The 21,863-nt window shown below is 42.8% G+C and overlaps 1 protein-coding gene across 1 annotated transcript in view; it reads left to right on the top strand.

Annotated features, from left to right (window-relative positions):
* Nucleotides 1–100: 100 nt before the first annotated feature.
* bcl2l1 (BCL2 like 1) overlaps nt 101–21,863 on the top strand; it is a 33,657-nt gene continuing 11,894 nt past the window's right edge. The window contains exons 1-2 of the mRNA XM_085447465.1: nt 101–608; nt 4,343–5,116. Coding sequence (XP_085303591.1) covers nt 591–608; nt 4,343–5,116 — 792 coding nt within the window. The 5' untranslated portion in view covers nt 101–590. The remainder of the gene's footprint in view (nt 609–4,342; nt 5,117–21,863) is intronic.

Here is a 21,863-nt window from a genome sequence, read left to right as displayed (position 1 = left end):
TGCTAGGCTTTGGGGTAACAAAGGTTACTATGGAGACCTCTCACGTCTTTTGTTATCTAAAGTGTAAAGATGCCTAACAGCTGCTACATGGGCCCTTTTATGAAAAACAAAAAACAAAGTAAAAAGAAATGAACCTTAAAGTTAATATGTAAACAATGAAATGTGTGATAGTTGCCATAAATAGTCGACTTAAATAATTTATGTCTGTGTGTCAGATGTGACGCTTCAGCAATACAACTAGCGCAGTTTTAGCAAGTTAGCGCTAATATTAGCCGGCTAGCGTTAGCTGATGCTTCCTACAAGCTAGCCTTGGCTAGCTCGTAGTTCACGCTGGGAAGCACTCGAAAATCTCAGCGACACTGGCACGGCTCAGTTAATGCATTTGTGGCGGAGTGTTGACGTTAGAAAAAAGCAATGATCCCGCTAGTTGTAGTGAGGCTTGACTGGCACCGGTTACGTAGAAAGCGTAGCTGTGGGCGGATCTGCGGTAACCAGTAGCTGAGCTGGACCTCCTCCGCAAGACGGGCCAGCAATGACGGATAGGGTTGATCCAGCCGGGGTTTGGATTCTGAGCCACCAGACATGATTTTATGAAGACCACCCTACAAGTAAGAGTTCCTGCTCGATGTACAAGTGTAATTCTGATCCCTCTGCTGATGGCGTCGGTGAAATAACGTGAGGAGGAATGGCAGAGGGTGGATTTTCCTATCTGAATCCTGCGAGAGGAAAGAGGTCGACAGATTAGGGAAAAAACGCGCAGCGATACTTTCGTTCCCTCCACAAAGCTTTCGGGGTCAAATGTAATTCTGCTTTGTGCAAACTATACGTGTTCATTGTAGTAAAAGGGTTTGCCTCGGAAAATATATGTTTTTCAATCTTGCAGTCTGCGAATGTGCGACTACATGTATATGACAGTGACAGCCATGTTCACAAGCTGGCTACAGCCGCGTTAGTACAGGCGGAGCAGTCTCTGTCATAATGGCTTACTTAGGAATTTTAGTGTTGCAATGCTAATTGCGGGGGTGGTGTCGTCTATATAAAGCAGGGTGTTGTCGCAAAGTGGCATTTTTTCTAACGAGACGCGATTAAAGGTCTTGGAATGGAATTGTGTTGCGTTCACGGGATCCCCTACAGTTTTCATTAGAAACATCAAAATGTATGCGGAATACAGAGACAGAGTGGAGTTTATTTAAACTACGGTGAAAACCGGTACTTCAGGTTTGTTATTTATATGTAATTTATTGTGCTAAACGCGTTAAGGCAGATACATGAACAACTAGTGACAGTGCAAAGAAACGTCCCTTTCAATTGAATCGAATTGAAAAATGTAATAAATTGCATCGATCTTTCTAACGTGTTGTTAGCTGTTAACATTTAAAATATCTAACGCCTGGATTATCTCTAAGAGGTTACTGGAGCGAGTAATAGCATACGTGTACTGTTTTTAAGTCGTGCACGTACGAGAATTTTCGACACGATCGTGAACAGGCATCCATAAAAGCGTCGGTGTTACGCAATCGGGGGAGGGCTGTCCATGCAAAGAGAGGAGGGGGACGTAGGAGGATACGTGCAAATACAGTCCTGAGCACAAAGTACCTATCTTGTGTTCTGACAGCTTTTGTACACGTAAAGCGACAGACGGGCTTGTCTGACTGATTCGGGACGTTTTCACCGAGAGGATCCGTGTACGGAGAAGAGCACTCCCCCCGGGTTTGATATCAAGAGTTGCTGGTAAGACGCTCGGGAATGATCTTTAATTATTATATTTACATCTTTGACGGTGTTAAAACGCCACTTAATAATAAAAATGTAAATAATAATCAATATCCTGACGGTGGGGGAATTGACACAAGCTTTAAGTGCGCCACCAGAGGGAGTAGCATGTTTCAACACTGCTCTGACTGGTTAATGTGTAAAAGGACAGTTTAAATTCCACCGTAAAAACATCAGCAGTTTAACTGAAACAAGTTAATGTTTGAGTTAATGTCGCGTTCGGGCGCTACATTTGGTCACGACTCGCTGGTATTCCTTGAGGAGCTGTGTGGTGTTTACATCAGTGCTGGCCCATTAAAACCCGAGCCACGTGTAGGTAGCTGGGGACCATGTGGCCATTGTAAACACTGCTGCCTTGTGGGTCTTTATGTGCTGTAACGGGCTCTTTCTGTTACTTTTACCACCCAAATGCGGACTAAGTAGTCAGCTGGGTGTATTTCAGTGAGGTTTTTTTTGTGTATGTGTGTGTGGGGGGGCAGTTTCTGCCATAGCTCGGAGCCAGCTGACACTGTATCGTGCTTCTATTGTGCTGTTAGGAGTATATTGTATTATGTAATGACACCAGCGCTATTTGGAACTACATGGAACTCCTTCCCAGCGGTCGGCCACCCTGATTATTAGGTTCCGCCACGTATCAACGTAAATGTCAGTATTGCTACAGGAAAGGTCAGACTCCCTCACGATAAGCAGACAGTTTGGGATCACCGGCGGGTCACGTCCCTCCCACGTCTTTTTGTGTGTACCAGTGAGTGTGGTACGGTGACAGCAGAATACAGAAGGGGCTGACCAGTCAACTGCTCTCAGAGTCTTTGTTTCAGGGACCTAAACTCAATTTAAAGGCTTCAGGACGGGAACGGAAATAATTAATAAAGCAGTTTGTATTACTGAACATCGCTAATGTTATTAGGCTGCTGTCAGGGATGTGAAAGTAATAACTGAGGCTGCAGGAGCTTTTCTCCACGGACTTTCTTATTCACATATGAATTGTGATTTATTTATTTATTTCTGTTAATGTAACCTGACAAAAAAGCTGATATATCCTTGCCAGACTGTATTTTCCACAACCCAAATGTTTTTATTTGGAACAACTCCAGATATATTCAAATTTCTGTTATACATGTGAATAATAAAACATTCATTCCCCACATTATTGTTGCTGGAAATCGGTTTTGCCTAAAATGTTAACTGGAGAAGATTTGATTTGATAGAAACGGATGTTCATTTCCTCCTAACTTGGATATATTTCTAATCAAAGCTGCTTCTTCTTTTTTCTTTTTTTTTGGGGGGGGGGCTGTTACTCTTTAATATGGCTGATACTAATGTTTGAAATAAAATTTTGGCTGATAGCTAATACAAATATTTTGTTATTATTATTGTAACTTTTTGTTTGCATTTTGTTCCAGAAACACAAATTAATTTATCTTAATTTTTAAACTTAACGTTAACATAAAAAAACAACAACAAAACGCATGTTTTAAGGTTTGTCAGCTAAAGATAAGTATCGATATTGATATTTGTAAACTGATATGAGTCAACAAGGCCAATTCAAATATGAAGCTGATCTGTGGGTGCGTACCTGTTCGGTATGCTGACCTTTCTCCTCGGTGGTAGTTCACATGTTTTAAAAATTCCTTCGCTGACAAAGTAACCAAACATGTGTTTGACCTGTGCGTAACCTATCTGAGCAGAATGTTTTAAGTAAGAGCAGTTTGATACATCACTGCTTAAAATAACCAAATTACTGAGGTTATTGCTGCATGTGTTTGCTAATAGTTTCCCAGAATTTGAGTTCAGAGGAAGTTTATGACATTTTGTATATTTAACAACGCTCAGGCAGTTTTTAATCAGCCGCTGAAACATAAACGTAAGTTAACTTGATGAGAACAAACCTGCCGGCGGAGAGTGGCAGCACGGCATCTCCCATACAGTTTTTATTACCACATTTTATTTTGCAGTTCAACACTGTCACCACACCTTCATGCTAAAGCTGTCAGAAGAGCCCATGCAAGCTCATATACATGCATCGTTAATGCTTTCTGCAACCTCCAATGCCAGTAATGAGGAGGAGGCTGGAAATATGACAGAGTCAGTTTTGTGTGAAGATTTAAGGGCACGTGTGTGAGCGAGAGAATAACGGAGTACTTGGAGATGGGATAAACAAGATGTGTGAAAGCTTCCCTCAGAGGTCAGAGGTCACTGATTAGGATGTCTACGTGGAGCTTCAAGCCAGACTGTCGTTCTGATCTCGCTTCACCTTCCTCACACCTCCTTTAACTTTGTCTCTCTCTGACACACGCGCACACACACACACACACATGTGTGTGTACACACACATTCTCTCTGCTGTCGTCTCATTAATATCATCGCCATCTGCTTCATATGTAACAGCCCAATTAGAGAGACGCACTTTGACCCTACCTGTCCAAATTTAATTTGAAGGTTCACAGTCGTCCCTACGCTCTCCACTCTCCTTACACGGTCTCACACACACACACACACGCGCGCACGCACACGTAATCCTGGATATAAGCAATCCAGACTTTGACCTTTCATCGTTGTGTCTCTGCAGGGCCTGAGCTGTGCAGCCTTGTATAGGTTTGGTTTTCACCCCCCAAGTGTCCCGTGGATATCAGCTGACCATGGTGGTCTGAGCAGAGAAAACGGGAGGAAAAAAAAAAAGCCTGGCGCAGTGTGTGTACACTCTAACACAGCGAGGCTTGACCAGCAGAGAGAAGAGCCGGAGCAAAGAGGAGGGGAAAACAAAAAAAGCACATTTAAATACAAAATGTCTCAAAACAGAGAACTTGTGCTTTTCTACATAAGGTATAAACTCTCCCAGAGAAACTATCCTCTCAACCACATAGTACTCAACGAGCCTTCGAACAGGACTGATGGGGGGGCAGCGGGGTTGGATGAGGAACAGCGAATAGACACACACGCCAATGGGACTTTTAATGGCACGAGTCCCGGGACCCCACCGGCATCCCCGCAGCGGCGGCAGCAGCAGCCGCCATCAACGACGGACCTCGACGCAGTGAAGGAGGCGCTCCGGGACACGGCCAATGAGTTCGAGCTGCGATACGCTCGTGCCTTCAGCGACCTTCACAGCCAGCTGCACATCACGCCGGCCACGGCCTACCAAAGCTTCGAGAACGTGATGGACGAGGTGTTCCGGGACGGCGTTAACTGGGGCCGCATCGTAGGGCTTTTCGCGTTCGGCGGGGCACTGTGTGTCGAGTGTGTCGAGAAGGAGATGAGCCCCTTGGTGGGCAGGATCGTAGAGTGGATGACGGTCTACCTAGACAACCACATTCAGCCCTGGATCCAGAGCCAAGGAGGATGGGTGAGTCACACACACAGAAGCGCGCATGCCATTTGCTTGTATAGCCTCTTTCATATAAGGGCTCTTTAACATTGCGGCCTTTAATTACACAGGGAAGGTAAGCTCAGGTCGCCAGCATGGAAAATTTCCTTGCTGCCACTTTTACTATGCAGTCAGGTGGAAAATAAGGTTAAAACCTGCCCTTACTTTTCCCATCTACGCCTGCTTTTGTTGCTATAGTGATAGCGGTGTTTTTGATCATATGTGCCGTTTCCCTGTCAAGAGCAGATTTGCTCCATTGTGCTAGTTGTAAGGCTTTCCTGCCTGTGTGGCTTGACCTCTAGAGGATCGTTTTGTTGTGTCTCGGTAATCTAACAAGTCGACATGAGACAGTGGCTGGCTCCATAACCTGCCAAGAAGAGACTTGAGATTGGATCTGATGAAGATGGAAATTGGAACACACGTGGCTTCAAGAAACATCTGTCTTTAAAAGCAGTAAAAACAAGCGTGCCTGTGTGGTCAGCAGCTAGTGCAGCTGTTTTCTAATTGATCAGCATCACGCTGCTCAATGAGCTGAATCGAAGTGGGAGATTAACAGCCTAAGTCAGGGTTCTGGGAGTCTCCTGCTGCCTGCCTGGGGATCGAAGTTCTGTCATCACAGGGCAGGATAAAGTCCAAGGCTTTTACAGATAGCCCTTTTGTTTTGCTCTGGTCAGTTTATCGGCTCTGTGCTTTGTTTTTTTTTTGTTTTCTTTTTCGTTCTTCCACTCTCTGATCATTTTATCTGTGCAATTTTTTTTTTTTCTTCAGTTGTCTTTCACCGAGGCAGCTGCATGCAGATGAAAGCTCAGGTTCCCCCCCCTCCCTCCTCCTCGGGTTAGTTTTAAAGTCAGCCACACTGGTACGGACAGTACCAGCGTGTGTTTGTGTGTGCTCGTGCACACTTTGAGGACAGATAAGGTCAGCTCTTTCCCTTTGTCTCAGCTATTTGATGGTATGTAATAGAGCGGGAGAAGAGGGGCTGATTATATTTATACCAGTGCTCTATAACACCAGGTCAAAGGTCGACTCTATAAAAACCAACATCCCTGTGGCTGAAAAGCTTCCAAAAAAAACAACATGAAAGATCATTGCTCTGCTGTTTATACTGTAGATGTTAAAATATGCATTTCTTTCACCACCTTATCAAGTGGTGTCAGGTTATGGAAGCGACTGACAAGGATCTGATTTGTAAGAGCTTTGCTGCTTTTAAATGCTAATAATGCAATTATTTGACTATCTGCTGAGAGATCCAATGACAAAGCACCTGTAGGTCTGAGCTCAAAATGACACCTTTTTTTGTTTTGTTTTTTGTTTGTAGCCACGTGGTGTGGCACAATATCTCATTAGCTTCTTGATTGAGTGCTATGAAGTTTTCCGCACTCACTTCTTGCTCCCTGTCAAACTGCAATAATGTCGCAATATCCGATTTTATTTGACAGTTATAGCCAAACTCAGTCATGGAAACATTACTGTTTTTGTATCTATAGCTGAATGACACAGTGACCACTTGGACATTACGGTAGTTAATGACTACTGTCTCCTAAACTTATACAACGTCTAAGTGCGATCACTATTAACAACTGTTTTTCTCCAAATATGTAATCAAGTGTTAGTGGCTACTCGGTACGTGTTAGACGTTTATGGTGACGATAGATGAGCCGAGAGCTTACAGGTTAATCTGATGCTTCATCCGATTTTCACATCCTGACCGCAAATGGATGTTTTCAGTGTTGTCATCGCAGTCTTATCAACACATATGTCATGATCTCCATGATCTCATAGTCGAAATGATCCAGGCACCCCACGCTCACACTCTCAAACACGAAGGCATTTTGCTTAGCAACAAGTTAGACTAATTAGTTAAGATGCTGAAGATAGAAGCTTGCGGTTAGTGGCCTGCGTGTCAGTGTAACCTAGACTCGGAGATATGAATGACTTCATCTGAAATGTTCAATGGATGTCATCTGCCAGCACGGTTTCACTTCTGCCTGATGTTGAGCACATGATGCCACTTCCTTCCCTCTGTTCCCCCTTCTCTTCCATTTCTATAAGTCACTTTCATAATGGTGCTCCACTGGCTCGTTTAAGGGGGAAAAGAGCTGCTTTTGACATGTGTCCTGTGTAAGTTGCTTGTGAGCTGACACACTTTGAGTCGAGGTATTCATACTAAAACAAACTTCAGGAGGTGGTTTACCACTGCAGTTCTATCTTTTATGCCTCCCCCCTCCCTTTGTCACAGTGTCATTGCCTTCTTTTTGTGGGTTTGTCTGTTCAAAGACAGCCTACACTTTCCCTGAAACGCACCAGAGTCTCTGAGTAAAACCCACATGAGACTTTGTTTTTTTTTGTTTTTTTTTTTGGTCTTTCATTTCCCTCTTTTCTTCCTTTCCTCCCCTGACGCCTCCTCACAGGGATGAAGCACAAAACCGTTGGCAGATGTGGGTATAGCTGTGAGGCAGGTGTGCCCTTAGTGTTAGCTGATGAAATATTAGTCCGCCCTAAGCAGCAGCAAGGTCACTGTTTCAGTTTCACTCAGCAATCACTCTTTCTCATTATCTTATTATCGCACGTTTTTACTGTTTGGGAAGAACCAAACGGCTCAGGGTAGTTTCCCAAAAGTTGGGAATTTACAGCAGGTTTTAAAGCTTCAGAAACAGTCTCGCATTCATAAGACTAAACACTTATTATCAAAGCAGCTTGTTTTCCAGTAGTACTGTGCAGAAATGCAGCACAGTTTTGTGGATGGTCTATGATTTACACAGATTGTTTCAGTTTTTTTCCAAGAAAAATACTCAGTGACTTAAATATCAGTAGGGCTACTACAAAGAAAGTTCAGTATAGCCCGTCTCTTATCAGTGATAAGGTTTGTTTTTTGTTTGTTTTTATCACCCAGGATTTCTTTATCAGGCAACGTGTGCACTCCCATGAAAGGGGATTTCTGATCAGTAGTTTGACTCTTCTGCATAAAATAAAAAGCCAGCTAATTCAGACAGGTGACAGAGAGCTGTTAAGCAGGGTTTTTACTGCATATAAAAATTTAGTGACAACAAACCCAGGAGTGTTTTTAAAGTACTGTGAATTTCAAGTTGGATTTTAGTCACTCGAGCTTTAATGCATTTAAAAAAAAATCCATCTATGTAATGTCCAGTTTTGTGCTACGTTAGGTAACAGAAGTTATGTGCAGACTAATCCTGGCTATGACCACAGTCACCGTGTCGAGCCCATTTTGAGCCGGACAAACCAAGTTGGTGTGCAAACCAGGATCGCTCTCAGAAAATTGTAAAAGCACAAGTTAATATATAAACCTGACACATTTTGAAATAAACGAGATGTCACGCATGTCACACTGAGTGAAAATTAAACACTCCACCATCATTAGAGAGAAATCTTAGCAAGAATTGTTCTTTTTGCTTAAAAAAGTGAATAAATAAAATAATATCTTCAGCTTTGGTTCTGTGAAATAAGAAGTAGTAATTTTATAGACTGAAGTGTGAGAGTTGGAATCTGAATCGCTGCTTTTTAAAACGTTGATGCGAAGAAAACCTGTGACATTGTTTTGACCTGGTGGAATCAGCCGAGGTGCCAGTTTAAATATTGTAAAGTGAACGGTGTTTTGATCAAGTGTCGCTGTCATAAAAGCTGATAAAGCCTCAGCCTAAATGATCCCGCCGGAGCTTATTTTGGAGCCTCCTGTGTCCAGGACGCCGCGATATTTAATGGTAGCTCGGTGTGCGAGATAAATCCGTTCAGCCACAGCTTGTGGTTTTTAAAGAACAACAGGAGCAGAGCCATATATTGTCTGATAATAAACCTCCTTGGCAGACAGCAGCAGTAGAGACAGTGCTATCGACCTAATATTGCTGTTTCCAGCAGAGCAGGCAGTGGCAGTGATTACTCAGTGGAGATTGAGCCGCCTCAGGGTGGGGGTACAGGGTTATTACCAATTATAGATGAATAATATTTCAACCTGCTACTGGGGGAAACAATGTTTTTTTTTTTTTCTTTCTTTTTTTTTCCCTCCCTGACAGACTAATAAAGCCTAAACTCATTTAGAAGAACCATGTTGCCACAGTCTGGGGATGCTTGGCTGGAGCTGGATGGGTCGAGTGGGGGTGTATGCAGAGAAACTAAGGAAGCCCATTAGTCCAGTTGTTGTGCTTTGTACTTTTGACGTTTTTGCTAAGGTGAAGGAAAAGTTAACTACAAGAAAAATGAGCAGTGAAATCCTTACTTCAGCTTTGCTTTTTCTTTTTTTTAATCAGCCACTTATGGCTGTGCACACTATATGCCACGTTTTTCACTCGCACTTAAATGAAAGTCTGGCTTTTCTTATTGTGAACAAACCTCATCAGATCCTACTAACAAGAACCTAGTTTGTATCTACAGCCTGATGTAACGTGTAACCTCAGTGTTGTAAAGCTCTGTAACTGGACAAAAACAGTTATACACTGTTACAATTCTTACAGCTACTGTAGAAGTTCTTTGCCACAAATGTGTAGTGTTACACTCAGTATATCACTCCCTCCACAATGAGCTGATGGTAAGTGACTTTTGTTAGAAACGTCAGCAGTCTTTTGTTTTAGAAATTTTTCTGGTAGCTATATATTTATTTATTTTAAGCAGCACAGAGACAGCAAAAAAACCCAGAACATAAAATGTAATAAATGTCGACCTTTGGAAGCAAAGGACAGATAATAAACTGCATGTTTTATGACAAAAAACTATTCTGAACTATCTCTTTTCTCAATTTTCTGTCAGAGCTGCCCGAATTATTCAGAAAAGGTCCTCAAGTAATTTCAGTCAGCTTTTCTTTGTCCTGAAGTGTTTATGTAATTATTTCTAGTTGTAGGGTTAGAATTTCTATTAGTTTTTTGGCACTAAAACAAACAAACTGACTTTCTTACAGTTTGTTTCTTTGTTATCATAAAAGTGGCCTTCTGAATACAAAAGCAGAAATAGCAGGGAGTTACAGGAAGGATATTCCTGTGCAGAAGTTCCTCTGTACCTGGTGGGATTGTCCCGAAACCTACAGACAGTCAAGACGTTGTTGTGTTTTTCTTTATTTTTCAGCCTCTTGATGAGAGATTGTTAATCACACACACAGTGTTGATGTATGTGATTATGAATGTAGGCTGTTGTAGAGTGGTTAGACACCGAGGCTGTAATTAAGGGTCCACAGAAGGTAAGCGCATTGACTTGTTTTGACTAGGGAAACACCTGAGTTGCCTTTGTGCTGCTCTCTCCTCTGCAGACTTACTTAACCCTCGGTCTCTCTCTCTGTAATTAACATGCACATAGGATACACAGTTACATCCACAGAGTCGTCTGTCAGACTGTCCTAATGTATTGGAGCAGGAAATCGCACCCTTGGGACCTAAGCTGGCTGCTTCAAAACCCCCAACCCCTCATCCACCCCCACCGCCACCCCCCCCCTTCCAACCTTGAGTATCTGTACCCTCCCTCTGTTTCCCTCCCGTGTCCTTCGTTCTCCTTTAAATGCACAGCTCCTTACGACAATTGAAATTTTTTTTTGTCCCATATTTTTCCATCTGTGCCCTTCCTCCCCTTTTTGTCCTCCTTTTCACTCCTTTCCCTCCTCCTCGGCACCCAGCTACGTCCAGTCCAAAGACCACAGCAGCTAAACGTGTTCCAGCTCGCACATTGCCGCAAACCTCGTCAATCTCGCCATTAACCCTGTGCACCTGTGTTCCCGTGCTCGTCCTCCACATCACCCATAACATCATCATCAACACTATCGATTCCCTCCCACTTGATCCCGACTCACTCCCACCCCCTCCCACGCAGCTGCCACCGTTCCTTCATCTTCCTTCTTCTTTAACATCTCCCTCCACATCATCCTCCTCCTCCTCTCCGCTTTATCACTAATAGCTCACATGCGGCCAATTAAGAGACACGTTTTTATATTTTCGTGGCGCTTTCTTTGTTTTTTTGCATTAAGGATGGCATTCTGCTCACGAAGCAAAGTTTCCAGGGACTGATGGGGTGTTTGTTTGTAAGCACACGTGTAGCGTGGGTGGTTGTTGTCTCATATATCGTATCGTTTTTATTGTATGGTGGCGCACTGCAGAGGGGAGGGGACGGCGCCAAGTCAGACTGGTCATGTGACTACCTCAGACAAAGAACCTGTGGCCACATAGACACAAACACAGAGGAAAATGGGCTATACTGGCTTTTTAGTTGTGCCCACAGGTACAGCGTTGCATCGCAGACAAAGCCTTCGCTGATATGAAAGCAACTTTGTCATTGTCACATTCTTTGACTTGTGACACACACAGAGACACCCCCCCCCCTCCTTTTTTTGGATCAATGGCGGGCACTTTTGTTGGACCGGCATCAATAACTGGCTTTTTGCAGTGGGCGGCTTTATGCAGATTGATCTCTGAATGTAGCTGCTCACCCGTGGACATGTCTCTATTGTTTCTGTGTGCATACGTTAAAGCTCGCGCATTAGTTTTTCATGATCTGTGACACCGGACGTGTGTGTTAGCGCGCGTGCTCGTAGTCAGTGGTGGGTGTCAGAATCACAGCTTGAGGATGGCAGCAAACAGATTGTATGATTCAGGCGCCACCAGCTCCATGACAGGAACATCAGACAGGGACCAGTTGTGTGTTTTTTGTTTTTTTTTAAAGTTGTCTGGCGCTTATGTTCGTGTGTGTATATTTAGAGGACAATGGGGGAGCCGAAGCCAACAATCAGCCAACACCTCAGTGAAGCAGTAAAAAACACTCCCCGGGTTCAACTATGGAAAGACTTTTACTTCTTCTAGAACATAAGTGTCAAACTCTGGCCCGCGGGCTAAATTTGGCCTGCAGCCTAATTACATTTGGCCCGCGAAGCCATTATAACTGGCCTGATGGTATTATACAGCTAATATATATATTGTCTAGTATTAAGCTTTGCTTGTTCCATATTCAGTTTTTCAGCAAAACTTGTTTCAATTCAATTCAATTTTATTTATATAGCGCCAAATCACAACATAAGTCGCCTCAAGGCGCTTCATAGATACAGAGAAAAAAACCCAACAATCATATGACCCCCTATGAGCAAGCACTTTGGCAACAGTGGGAAGGAAAAACTCCCTTTTAACAGGAAGAAACCTCCGGCAGAACCAGGCTCAGAGAGGGGCGGCCATCTGCTGCGACCGGGTCCATAAGAAAAGATTCATTCTTATATCTGGAGGAAGATTTTGTTTTTTCAATAAATATTAATGTTAGACCGCGACTTTGTTCCAGTTTTGAATTTTGGCCCACTGTGTATTTTCAATCCTGCTCTGGAAGGTTCTTGTTGACCAAAAGCTCTTTTTTTTTTCTTTTTTTTTTTCATCAGCTTAAAATGTGAGATTCACAAAAAGAACTTCATACGAGCAATAAATCATTCAAAAAGTCATCTTTTATGGACGTTTTCTTGCTTTGCTTTGCTTTATTGTTGAAATCCAAGCCTGGGCTGTACCGTTGCTAATGCTTTTTGTGTTAGCTATCGTGTCTGAGTATTGATGGATATTTACCTCAGTTTGTGGAAGAGTGATAATTTCAGGCTTTCTACTTTCTCATCGTCTAACTAAGGAAAGAGAAAATATTTGAAAATTCTTCTTTGATTATTTTTATATAAACACACAGTGGCTATTTCATTAGCTACTCCTTGCTAGTACTAAGCTTTCAGAACTGCTTTAATCCTTCATGCAGAGATTCAACAAGGTGCTGAAAACATTGCTCAGATATTTTGCTCAATGTTGACGTGATAGTGCCACAGAGTTGCTGCAGATAGGTCAGCTGCACATCTTCGATTCCACCACATCCGAGAGGTGCTCAGTAAAGCCTAGAGACGGTTGAGTGGGAAAATCCTGGTAGATTGGGAGTTTCTAAAAAGCTCAGAGCAGCCTGCTTTGAGCTTCAGTAGATCCTCTTTACCATATCTACATCACAGCCCTCAAATTTCCAGAGTCACATTAACAATCTGCTACCACTGCAGTGGTTGTTTATTTATTTATTCATTTATTTTGCTGGGGAAAAAAATCAAAATAGAACAGAAAACCTAGTCAACAGCCACCAATCAAGGATTCTGGTTTAGATTCTTAAAAGCTATCTGATTGGTGGTTTAAGTATTTGCTTTAACAAGCAGTTGAACAGATATACCTAATGAAATGGCTTTATAATAGCTGAAAGAGCTAGTCTTTAAGTGTGTGTGTGTGTGTGTGTGTGTGTGTGTGTGTGTGTGTGTGTGTGTGTGTGTGTGTGTGTGTGTGTAACATCGGTTGGTCATGTGAGAGACGAGACCTGTGGCCCCGAAGCGTCTCACACACACAGGAAAACACAGCAGTGAGATATCAATACATGCTCCTAATGAATACACGTGCTGCATCTAGACTGCATCTGATTCTCTTTATCAGCGTCTTCTCTCTCTGATTTCGAAACCCAGACTGGTGTCACAGCAGCGAGGCATCTGTGCGTTCCATATCCAGACGCTGTTTATGTACACAGGACGGATATCCAGCTGTGTAATAGACGTGTGTGTGCGTGCGTCTATACTGCCAGCACTCTGCGGCACGCCGGGCTGTTAGAGCGGTTTTGCCAGACTGGTAGACATCAGACTGCCACTGTAGTGTGTCTCCAACTACCCACGCACCCCCCACGCACCCCCCACCCACCCAAAACGCTGGCAGAATGAAGAAGCATGGACTTCTAGAGAGGCAAATGCAGACAGAGAGGAACATGAGGCTTGTGACTCAGCAAGACAAGGATGCGCATGAGATGCATGTAGGTCAGTAAGTTAAACGGGCTTTGTGGTGCAGTCTGTGCGCACCGTGATGGTTCTACACATGCACTTCGAGTGCATACGAGCAGAACAGCTGGATGTTTGCAGCGCTCGGTGGAGATGCTACATTCAGTTGCTCTACGTGCTGCTCCACTTCTGAGTGGCTTAGTGGGGAAATCAGGTCACAAGCAAACCCCCCCCCCCCTTCTCCCTACATCTTTCTCTCCAGTCTCCCCTCTCCTGCTGTCTGCTTGCCCCCTCAATTTGTAGGCCACTCTTCGTCTTATGTCAAACATATGTATATGAGAGAGAGAGACAGAGAGAGATGCATGGATGTATCTTATGTCTTTACATAGATCTAATATCTGCCTGCCTCTCTTCTCTCATTGCATTTCATCCCTCACCACCCTCCTCTCTTACTGCCTTTTTCCCCATTTCTCCCTCTCTCCGCTCATATCTGTGATGAGATTATGAGGCATATCATGGGATTAGCGAGACTCGTGGCATGTATTAAAGTGGGAGAGCTGAGGGACAGATAGCGAGGGTTGATGACTATTTCATGGTAATGTGGCACCCAATCTCATATAAGGCTAAATGATGATAAAGAGCATCAAGGCCATCGTCATTGTATTCATCACAGGTTTGTTTGAATGGCCTCAGGGGCTTAAAGCAATAGAGACGAAACCGTATCTGCATCAGCTCCGAAATATTAAAGAAAAAGGAGGAAAAAAATAAGAGGGAACAAAAACTTGGAGGCTTGGAGATATTCATCTCCAGGTTTCTTTCATGTAGGCAAACTTTCTGAAAGTGAGCAGTAAGTGATAGGAAGTGTGGTTTAAAGGAAAGCTGCCTCTGCCGCCACTTTCTCCTCTCTCCACATTCTTTTCTCATCATGGGTTTCCCATTTTTCTGTTTCCAATCATTTTCATCAGCCTTTTTTCCCCCTGCAGCCTGCTTCACCCTTGTTCGTGTGTTCTACTTTCCTGTTCTCTTATTTAGTTCTCTCCCACCCCCTGACTCCCTTTTTTGTCTTTTTGTTCCGTCTCAGTCTGTTACCTCCCTCGATTTCTGTCTCTTCCAGCTCTTCCGGACAGATGGCAGGTCTCAGGGTTACGGTGTGTTGTCTGGGTGGGGTGACGGCCTACAGGGCAGTGGGTTATATCAGCGAAGACATCCTGCCACGCCGTCTTTGCTTCCCTTACATCCTCTATCTCTGCCTTTACACTCTGCCAACCTTGCGTTCTCTCTGTCAGATGTACACACAAACGTTCTCGAGTCCTTGGCCTTCCTGTTGGGTCTCAGCGGTGTATACGTACAGTATGTGTATGCGTCTGCTGACAGAATGAGGTTTTGTGGAGAGAGACGGCCCCCAGAGTGGGGCAGGGAACAGATTGGAGTCTGAGCCTGCATGTCCTGACTCATTAATCTCTTCTTTAATTCATGGTCTCACCGCCGGCTCAACACGTGCGCACACATTTACAGACACGCACACACAGTGTCAGCTCCAAGGACCAAAAGAAGAAGGAAAAGTACATACAAGCACACTGGAGCTGGCACAACACCAGCGAGTGTCACGGCTAAAGGGTGCTTTAATGATTTAATTTCCTCATTTTTCTTGCTTGCTTCCTTTTTTGCTTGGAAATAATCCAGTACACCCCCCTCTCCCCAATTTAAACACTGCCACTGATGTCACATTGCAGCCAAGAACTTGAAGTTCAGTGGCTGAATCACTTCAGGAAGCTAAACATCCGTGCAGGTTACTCTCACTCTGGGACTGCTTTGTGTAAGCTGAGCATCAGTTTTCCGTAAGGCAGTGAAGAAAGAGTTTCTCTGTTAAACCTGACTTGCTTCAGAGCCTCGACAGTCAATTCCTGTCAAGCCATTGTTAAAAATGTTTCATTGCCTCAGAAAACAGAGTAGAGGGGAAACCACATCCAGAGCTGCTTAAGAAATCAAGAACAGATCCAGCCATATGAAACATCACGATTCGAATGGATGCGCCATTCCTCAGGAATCAGCAAGTGCAGCATATATTTTTCATATTTTCCTCTCACAGTGGGTCCATTTTCACGGTCTTGACTGTTAGCTCGAGAGGTCTATCTTTTTGGATTAAGATTGATTCCCTATTTCCTTGAATTATGCCTGTACTTTTTAGTATTATCCAGCTTCCTTGCTTGTGGAAACTGTGAGCTTCTGGCACCAGGCGTGAACTAAATCCCTAAGATCTAAATGCGTTTGGCTCTACAATAAAGCTTCCTGGTCATGTGGAATTTTTGGCAGCTGACCTGACTTTCTTATTCCTTGAAATGCCTTAGCAACTGTGATAAGGATGAAAACGGGAACGGAAGGCCTTGAGGAGGAGCAGGAACTCATCGTGAGATGATGAAGACATTGATAAGGAGAAAGGAACAAGCAGTCACGTTGTTGACTTTTTTCCCCTTAACTGGACTCTCATTGCTGAGTATAAAGGTTCAAACTGACGGGATAAAAGTAGTATTCGCAATAATAAATGAACAGTCTAATCATATGATGATGATGACGACAGATTAGGACCAAAGTTGGGATGTTATGCTGAGTTTTAACTGTGAGATAATTTTTTATTTTGATAATACTGATAATGAATTGTAGATTTGTTGAAAGTGACGTAAGCACTGTGTGAAAAAGGACAGCACCCTCACTCTTTTCAATGGGCCACTGTGCTGATACAGAGGGGTCATAAAGGCAGCAGCCTACGAGAAAGAGGGAGATTTTCTGTTTGAGCACTACGCTTCCGTTCGCAGTACAAAATTGTAGCCAACAGGCTGTGAAAATCGGTGCTTTCAGTCCTTCACTGGTGAAATCATTTGCAAAACACTGTGTTATGGGTCTGCTTCCTGATAGGCTCAAAATGTCAGCACACAAAGTGCTGCACACGCCTTGAACGTCAGAGATTTGCCAATACAGAGTACTGATCCAATAACAAGGGTTATTCTGTATTTGTAACTCAGAGGAATAAAAAGTCAAATCTGTTCAGTTTTGTCCATATGACTCCAAATCACAACAATATTTGGCTCAAGGTGCTTTTTATTGTAAGGCAAAGACCCTACAATAATAGGGAGAAAAAACCCAATAATCACATGACCCCCTATGAGCAGGCACTTGGCGACAGTGGGAAGGAAAACCTCCCTTTTAACAGGAAGAAACTTCCAGCAGAACCAGGCTCAGGGAGGGGCAGCCATCTGCCATGACTAATTACGGGGTGAGGGGAGGGAGATGAGTGTATACACACAGAGAGTGAACAGAGGTGAGTGAGGAAGCATAACTAAGAGGAGGTTCAGGTCACCTGATCCAGTTCTGAGTAGATGCTTTATCAAAAAGGAAAGTTTGAAACCTAATCTTAAAAATAGAGAGATGGTCTTTCTACTGAATCCGAACTGGGAGGCGGTTCCTAGGAAGAGTGTCCTGAAATCTGAAGACTCTGCCTCCCATTCTACTTTTAGAAACTCTAGGAACAGCAGGTAAGATACCATTCTGAGAGCCAAGGGCTGTATTGGGGTGATACAGTACTACAAGGTCTTTTGGATAAGATGGGGCCTGGTTAGCAGGATTTTAAGTTTTATTCTGAGTTTAACAGGGAGCAAATGAAAAGCGGCCAATATGGGCCAAATCCATTCTCACTTTCTGCAGTGGAGCTTTTCAGTCATGTCACACTTGGCATCATTATGCTTAACTTTTGCAAACATACAAAGAAAAGCTGTAAGCATCACAGCTGTGAAATCCCTCCAAACTGCTGACCCTTTCCTGTTAGCCTTTTGCATGTAAGCTGTGGTTGTAACAGTCCGTGGACTAGTGCGAGCACAGCACAGAGCTGAGAACTGAATTGTTAAACTAGTTGTCCCTGTAGTATAGTTAGCTAAATCCATTTACTGGATTGGTGCATCCCTTTTTTAAACATCATTTGAAATGAGGACCTGGCAGAGGTCGATCCTGATACTATATCTTTAACCTTTGGTCTGGTCACTGCTGCACAAACTGGTGAGCAGCTTTGAACACTTCATTTCTGAGAATTTGTATTGTTCATCTTTTCAGTGGTTAAAAGAGCCAGCGTGTCACACTGTAGTCCAGCACTTTTTGACTTAATAATTCGAACACAAAAATGTTCCATCTTAAGTTAGCTCAGTTCCAAAATGTTTTAGGCTTTCCTTAATAGAGCCATTCAGAGCAAAGTCACTCTAGTGTTATCTTACCTGTATGCTTAAGCATGCGTTTTTCGCATGTGCTACGTAGATGATAAGCAGGTGGTGTAGATTTCTCTTACTCTACACCTTTTAATCAAGAATATTGGGAATGGGCACTGCTTGTGTCATGTTCTTCCATCTCTGCAGAGGACTGTTTAAAATCTTTTTGCACATAGGTTTTTCTAGGAGAATGTCCTGGCAAAGGCCCCTTCCTAGCTGCTCTCTGAGCCTTTGCCCTGTGATGAAACGGATGTTTCAAAGGTTTTAGTTGCCAGAATAATGGACTGTGCTCTGGCAAACATTCACAGCTTAGAAGTACATTGAATTCAGGAGGTTTATCTGGCTCTTAGTTAATTTAGTGCTCTTTTTGATCTTGCCCAGTCACAGTGATTCTCTGATCCGCTCTGGGACGGTTTGTCACTAAGGCAGAGGTCCACTTTCACTTCCTGTACGTCAATCTGATGTAAACAATGTTAATGACATCATTCTGTTTCATCAGTACGAACAGCATGTCAGATTTTAGTTGCCCTGTAAACAGCATTTCATCAGTCAGATCTGTCCAACAGTGACTTTACTCAATAAACAAAAACACATGAAAAAATGTGTTGCTGTACTCTGAGCCCAGAGAAATTGCAGTGTGTGTGTGTGTGTGTGTGTGTGTGTGTGTGTGTGTGTGTGTGTGTGTGTGTGCGTGTGCGTGTGCGCGCACGCATGTGCGCTCAAGGCCACACATTCGCGTGTCCACATTCCAACTTTTGCAACTTACAGGATGTGTTGCTCAGCTACAGCCAAGACCAGATGACTTCTTAAAGAGCATTAAGAGGCAGCTCTGCCTGTCTGTGACTCAGAGAGATCACCAGTCTGTTGCTCTGTAAGCTCTAAACAATAATCCGGCTTTTGTTTTTCCCTTTTCAGCATATTCAGTCACCACTCACTTGTCACTTTTACATTTCTCAGCTTTTCTGTTTTATGAATCACGTGATTCACTCATTAATGTTTCACGTGGAAACACGCCTCTTAAAGATGCGTCAGCCTCTGATTTAATGCAGCCTTTAAAAAAAGAACTGGTCTCTGTTTCCTTAACTTTCAATCTGCCTATTCATGTAAAGACTTCTGTTGATGTGCCCAGGAAGTAGGGCTGTGCGATATGACCAAAGTCTCATATCCCGAATTCTATCGTCCCAATAACGATATAAATCACAAAAATGTAACATTTTTTGTAAATTCTGTGAATCTCGGGCAGCTCGTCTTGCGGGAAGTGTTTCCAGCTGCGCGTCATGTAGCTGGAGTCGAGTGTTTTAACCGATGCATGAAACTATACATTTTTAGACATAAGTTGTAACAGCCGCCGTTTTCTTTGTGAGTATTTATTACACAGCGTGCTGCGGGGAAAAGCCTGTTCTAACGTTTGAGTCTAAGGTTTATTTTTTAGCACCTGGCGGTTCTTTTTTAATTCTCATCCGTAAATAATCTGCTCTTTCACGTGATTCAGTTTATTTTGAAAAGTCTCAACAAGATCTTGAGCTTTATTGTGAAAGGTTTATGTGGAACATAAGCAAGCGGACACGTGATGCTGTTACCGTCGTTGTTGCTAACACAACGCATAAAAACAGGCGCTTGTCCGTCCATAGTGTGGTTATATAAGAGAAAGAGAGAACTTTGAGAAATGAATATAGCCACTACAGTGACCATCAAAACGATGAAAATATATTGCCGTAAACAGTTTATTGTGCGACACCACGAAACAAACGATAGCGTAAAATGAAACATAGACGTTTTTATATCGTCATCCGATATATATCGTCATATCGAACAGCCCTACCAGGAAGCACTCCTCACTTTTATTCTCACACTGACAAGCCTTTCTTAACACATGCTTGAAGAATTCTAAACATGCTCAGAGCAGTGCATAGTTATGTGTGTATGTATATCAGATATGTTTCTCAGGGTTTTGTTTTGAAGATGAGACTTGAATCCCAAATATTTTACATCAGGATTTTTAACAAACAAAACCAAAAAAACAATAAAAAAAAAAAATCTACCCACATGTTCAGTCTCAAAAATGTTGCTGCGACAGGTTTTTCTCTTTTGCTATGATGCCCGGTTCCCCACAGAGTATGACCTTCTACAGATCCTGTAACTTTCCACTTTGGCTTATGTGCTTGTTTGTTCCATATCTCTGGGTGCTGCAAAGCTGGCTAATCTGAACTGTTTTTGTCCACACATTGCTTTCACAAACACTGCAACAGCACATATTTGTGTTTGTGTCTTTGTCAGCTTTCTGTCATAATAGAGAATTTTCCAGTTTGGCAAAGTGCACTCCGTGGATTCCTCAATGCATGTGAATTGCACCTTCAGTCTTTTCTAGCGTCAGCATACTTTCGTCACAGTGGCCTTCTGTTCGTGCGTCAACCAATTGTGGTCAGTGTGGCGTGGATATCATGTGCTCTGTAGGTTACTAGAAAGTGCACCTTGCCAGATGAGTGAGCTGTCTAGATCAGAGGTTTAATCCACACTCACAGATGACCTGCTTGTTGTATTGAGATTGAACACATGGAGTTACAGGGTTATATTTATAAAACCAATAGTAGTATATAGTAATTAGGATAGTGATTTATAAAGTGTCAAAGAAGGTTCAGAATAGCATCACAGCAGTAATTTCCATGATATAGCAACACTGCACAATGGGTTCTCTGCATTTCCACTTCCAAACCATTAAAGCTCCATATATCCCAACACTTTCTACTGGGATTCATCTTCTTTTACTTCCTGAACCTGATAAAGTAACCGCACTCAGAAATAATTAATCTTTTTGGCTGTATCGCTATTCATTAACAGCCCTATTCTTTAAAAGCAGATTGCAGTTAACCGAAGTCTGTTTTCTTACTCCTCCTGATTCAAGTGCGTAATCCTAGCTACCATGGCCACTGTAAGACAAACAACTTTGGGTGCCATTGATCTGTAGTGAGTGTAGGCTGTCAGTCCATTCTTTACCCCAGCTGTCAATATGTGTCCACATCTATTTAGTCTGAAGGAGGCTGTAAAACTTTGCGATAGGAGTCCGATATGAGTCAATGAGTCTGTGAAGCTCACTTCTATTTGATGATATCGACACTGAGGAGAGAGAATGGTGGAGGAGAGCAGGTAAAATGAGAATGAGATGATAAAAATATACATGTGATGATGTTAGATGATCATATATGGCTTGAAAGAGCTATTTTATGATCTTTAGGTTAAAAGTAACTTATAAGACATACTATGCACGTGGTCGGTTTCTAGCCACAAATATAAAACGGTGATGGGCAAAACAGAAATGTCCATCTTGGCCACTGTATCAAGATGCTGGGGCAACATGGGGGGCTTCCACAAACCAGCGCCCACTCTGTGTATTTTGAATGCATTAATCCTAAATTAATGCGAATTAGTTTGTTAAAAGACATAATTACATACCAATCAATGTATATAGTTATTAATACATAATCTTTTTTGCTATTAAATAATCTAAAAAAATACTTACTTTACCTATAAATTAGGATCCCTTATTATATTTTGCATAGCACAAGATTTTCTTTTAGTGACTGGACTGCACTTTGTATTGGGAAATATCAGAAAAAGTTTGAGAACCACTGCTTTCAGGCAGCTTTCTTATGATTGATCACCCCTTGCAAACAGAAGTCAACAAGTCGGTGGGGCTGCAGTTCTTCCCTGTGCTTGAGTTAACATGTAAGAGAATCTG

The sequence above is a fragment of the Copadichromis virginalis genome, linkage group LG23 (genome assembly GCF_057382275.1).
Source record: "Copadichromis virginalis isolate Kocher_CV1m ecotype Utaka linkage group LG23, C_Virginalis_male_GT1.1, whole genome shotgun sequence".
In the NCBI taxonomy this organism is placed as follows: domain Eukaryota; kingdom Metazoa; phylum Chordata; class Actinopteri; order Cichliformes; family Cichlidae; genus Copadichromis; species Copadichromis virginalis.
Note: the sequence above shows the minus strand (reverse complement) of the source record. Positions and strands in the feature narration are given on the sequence as shown.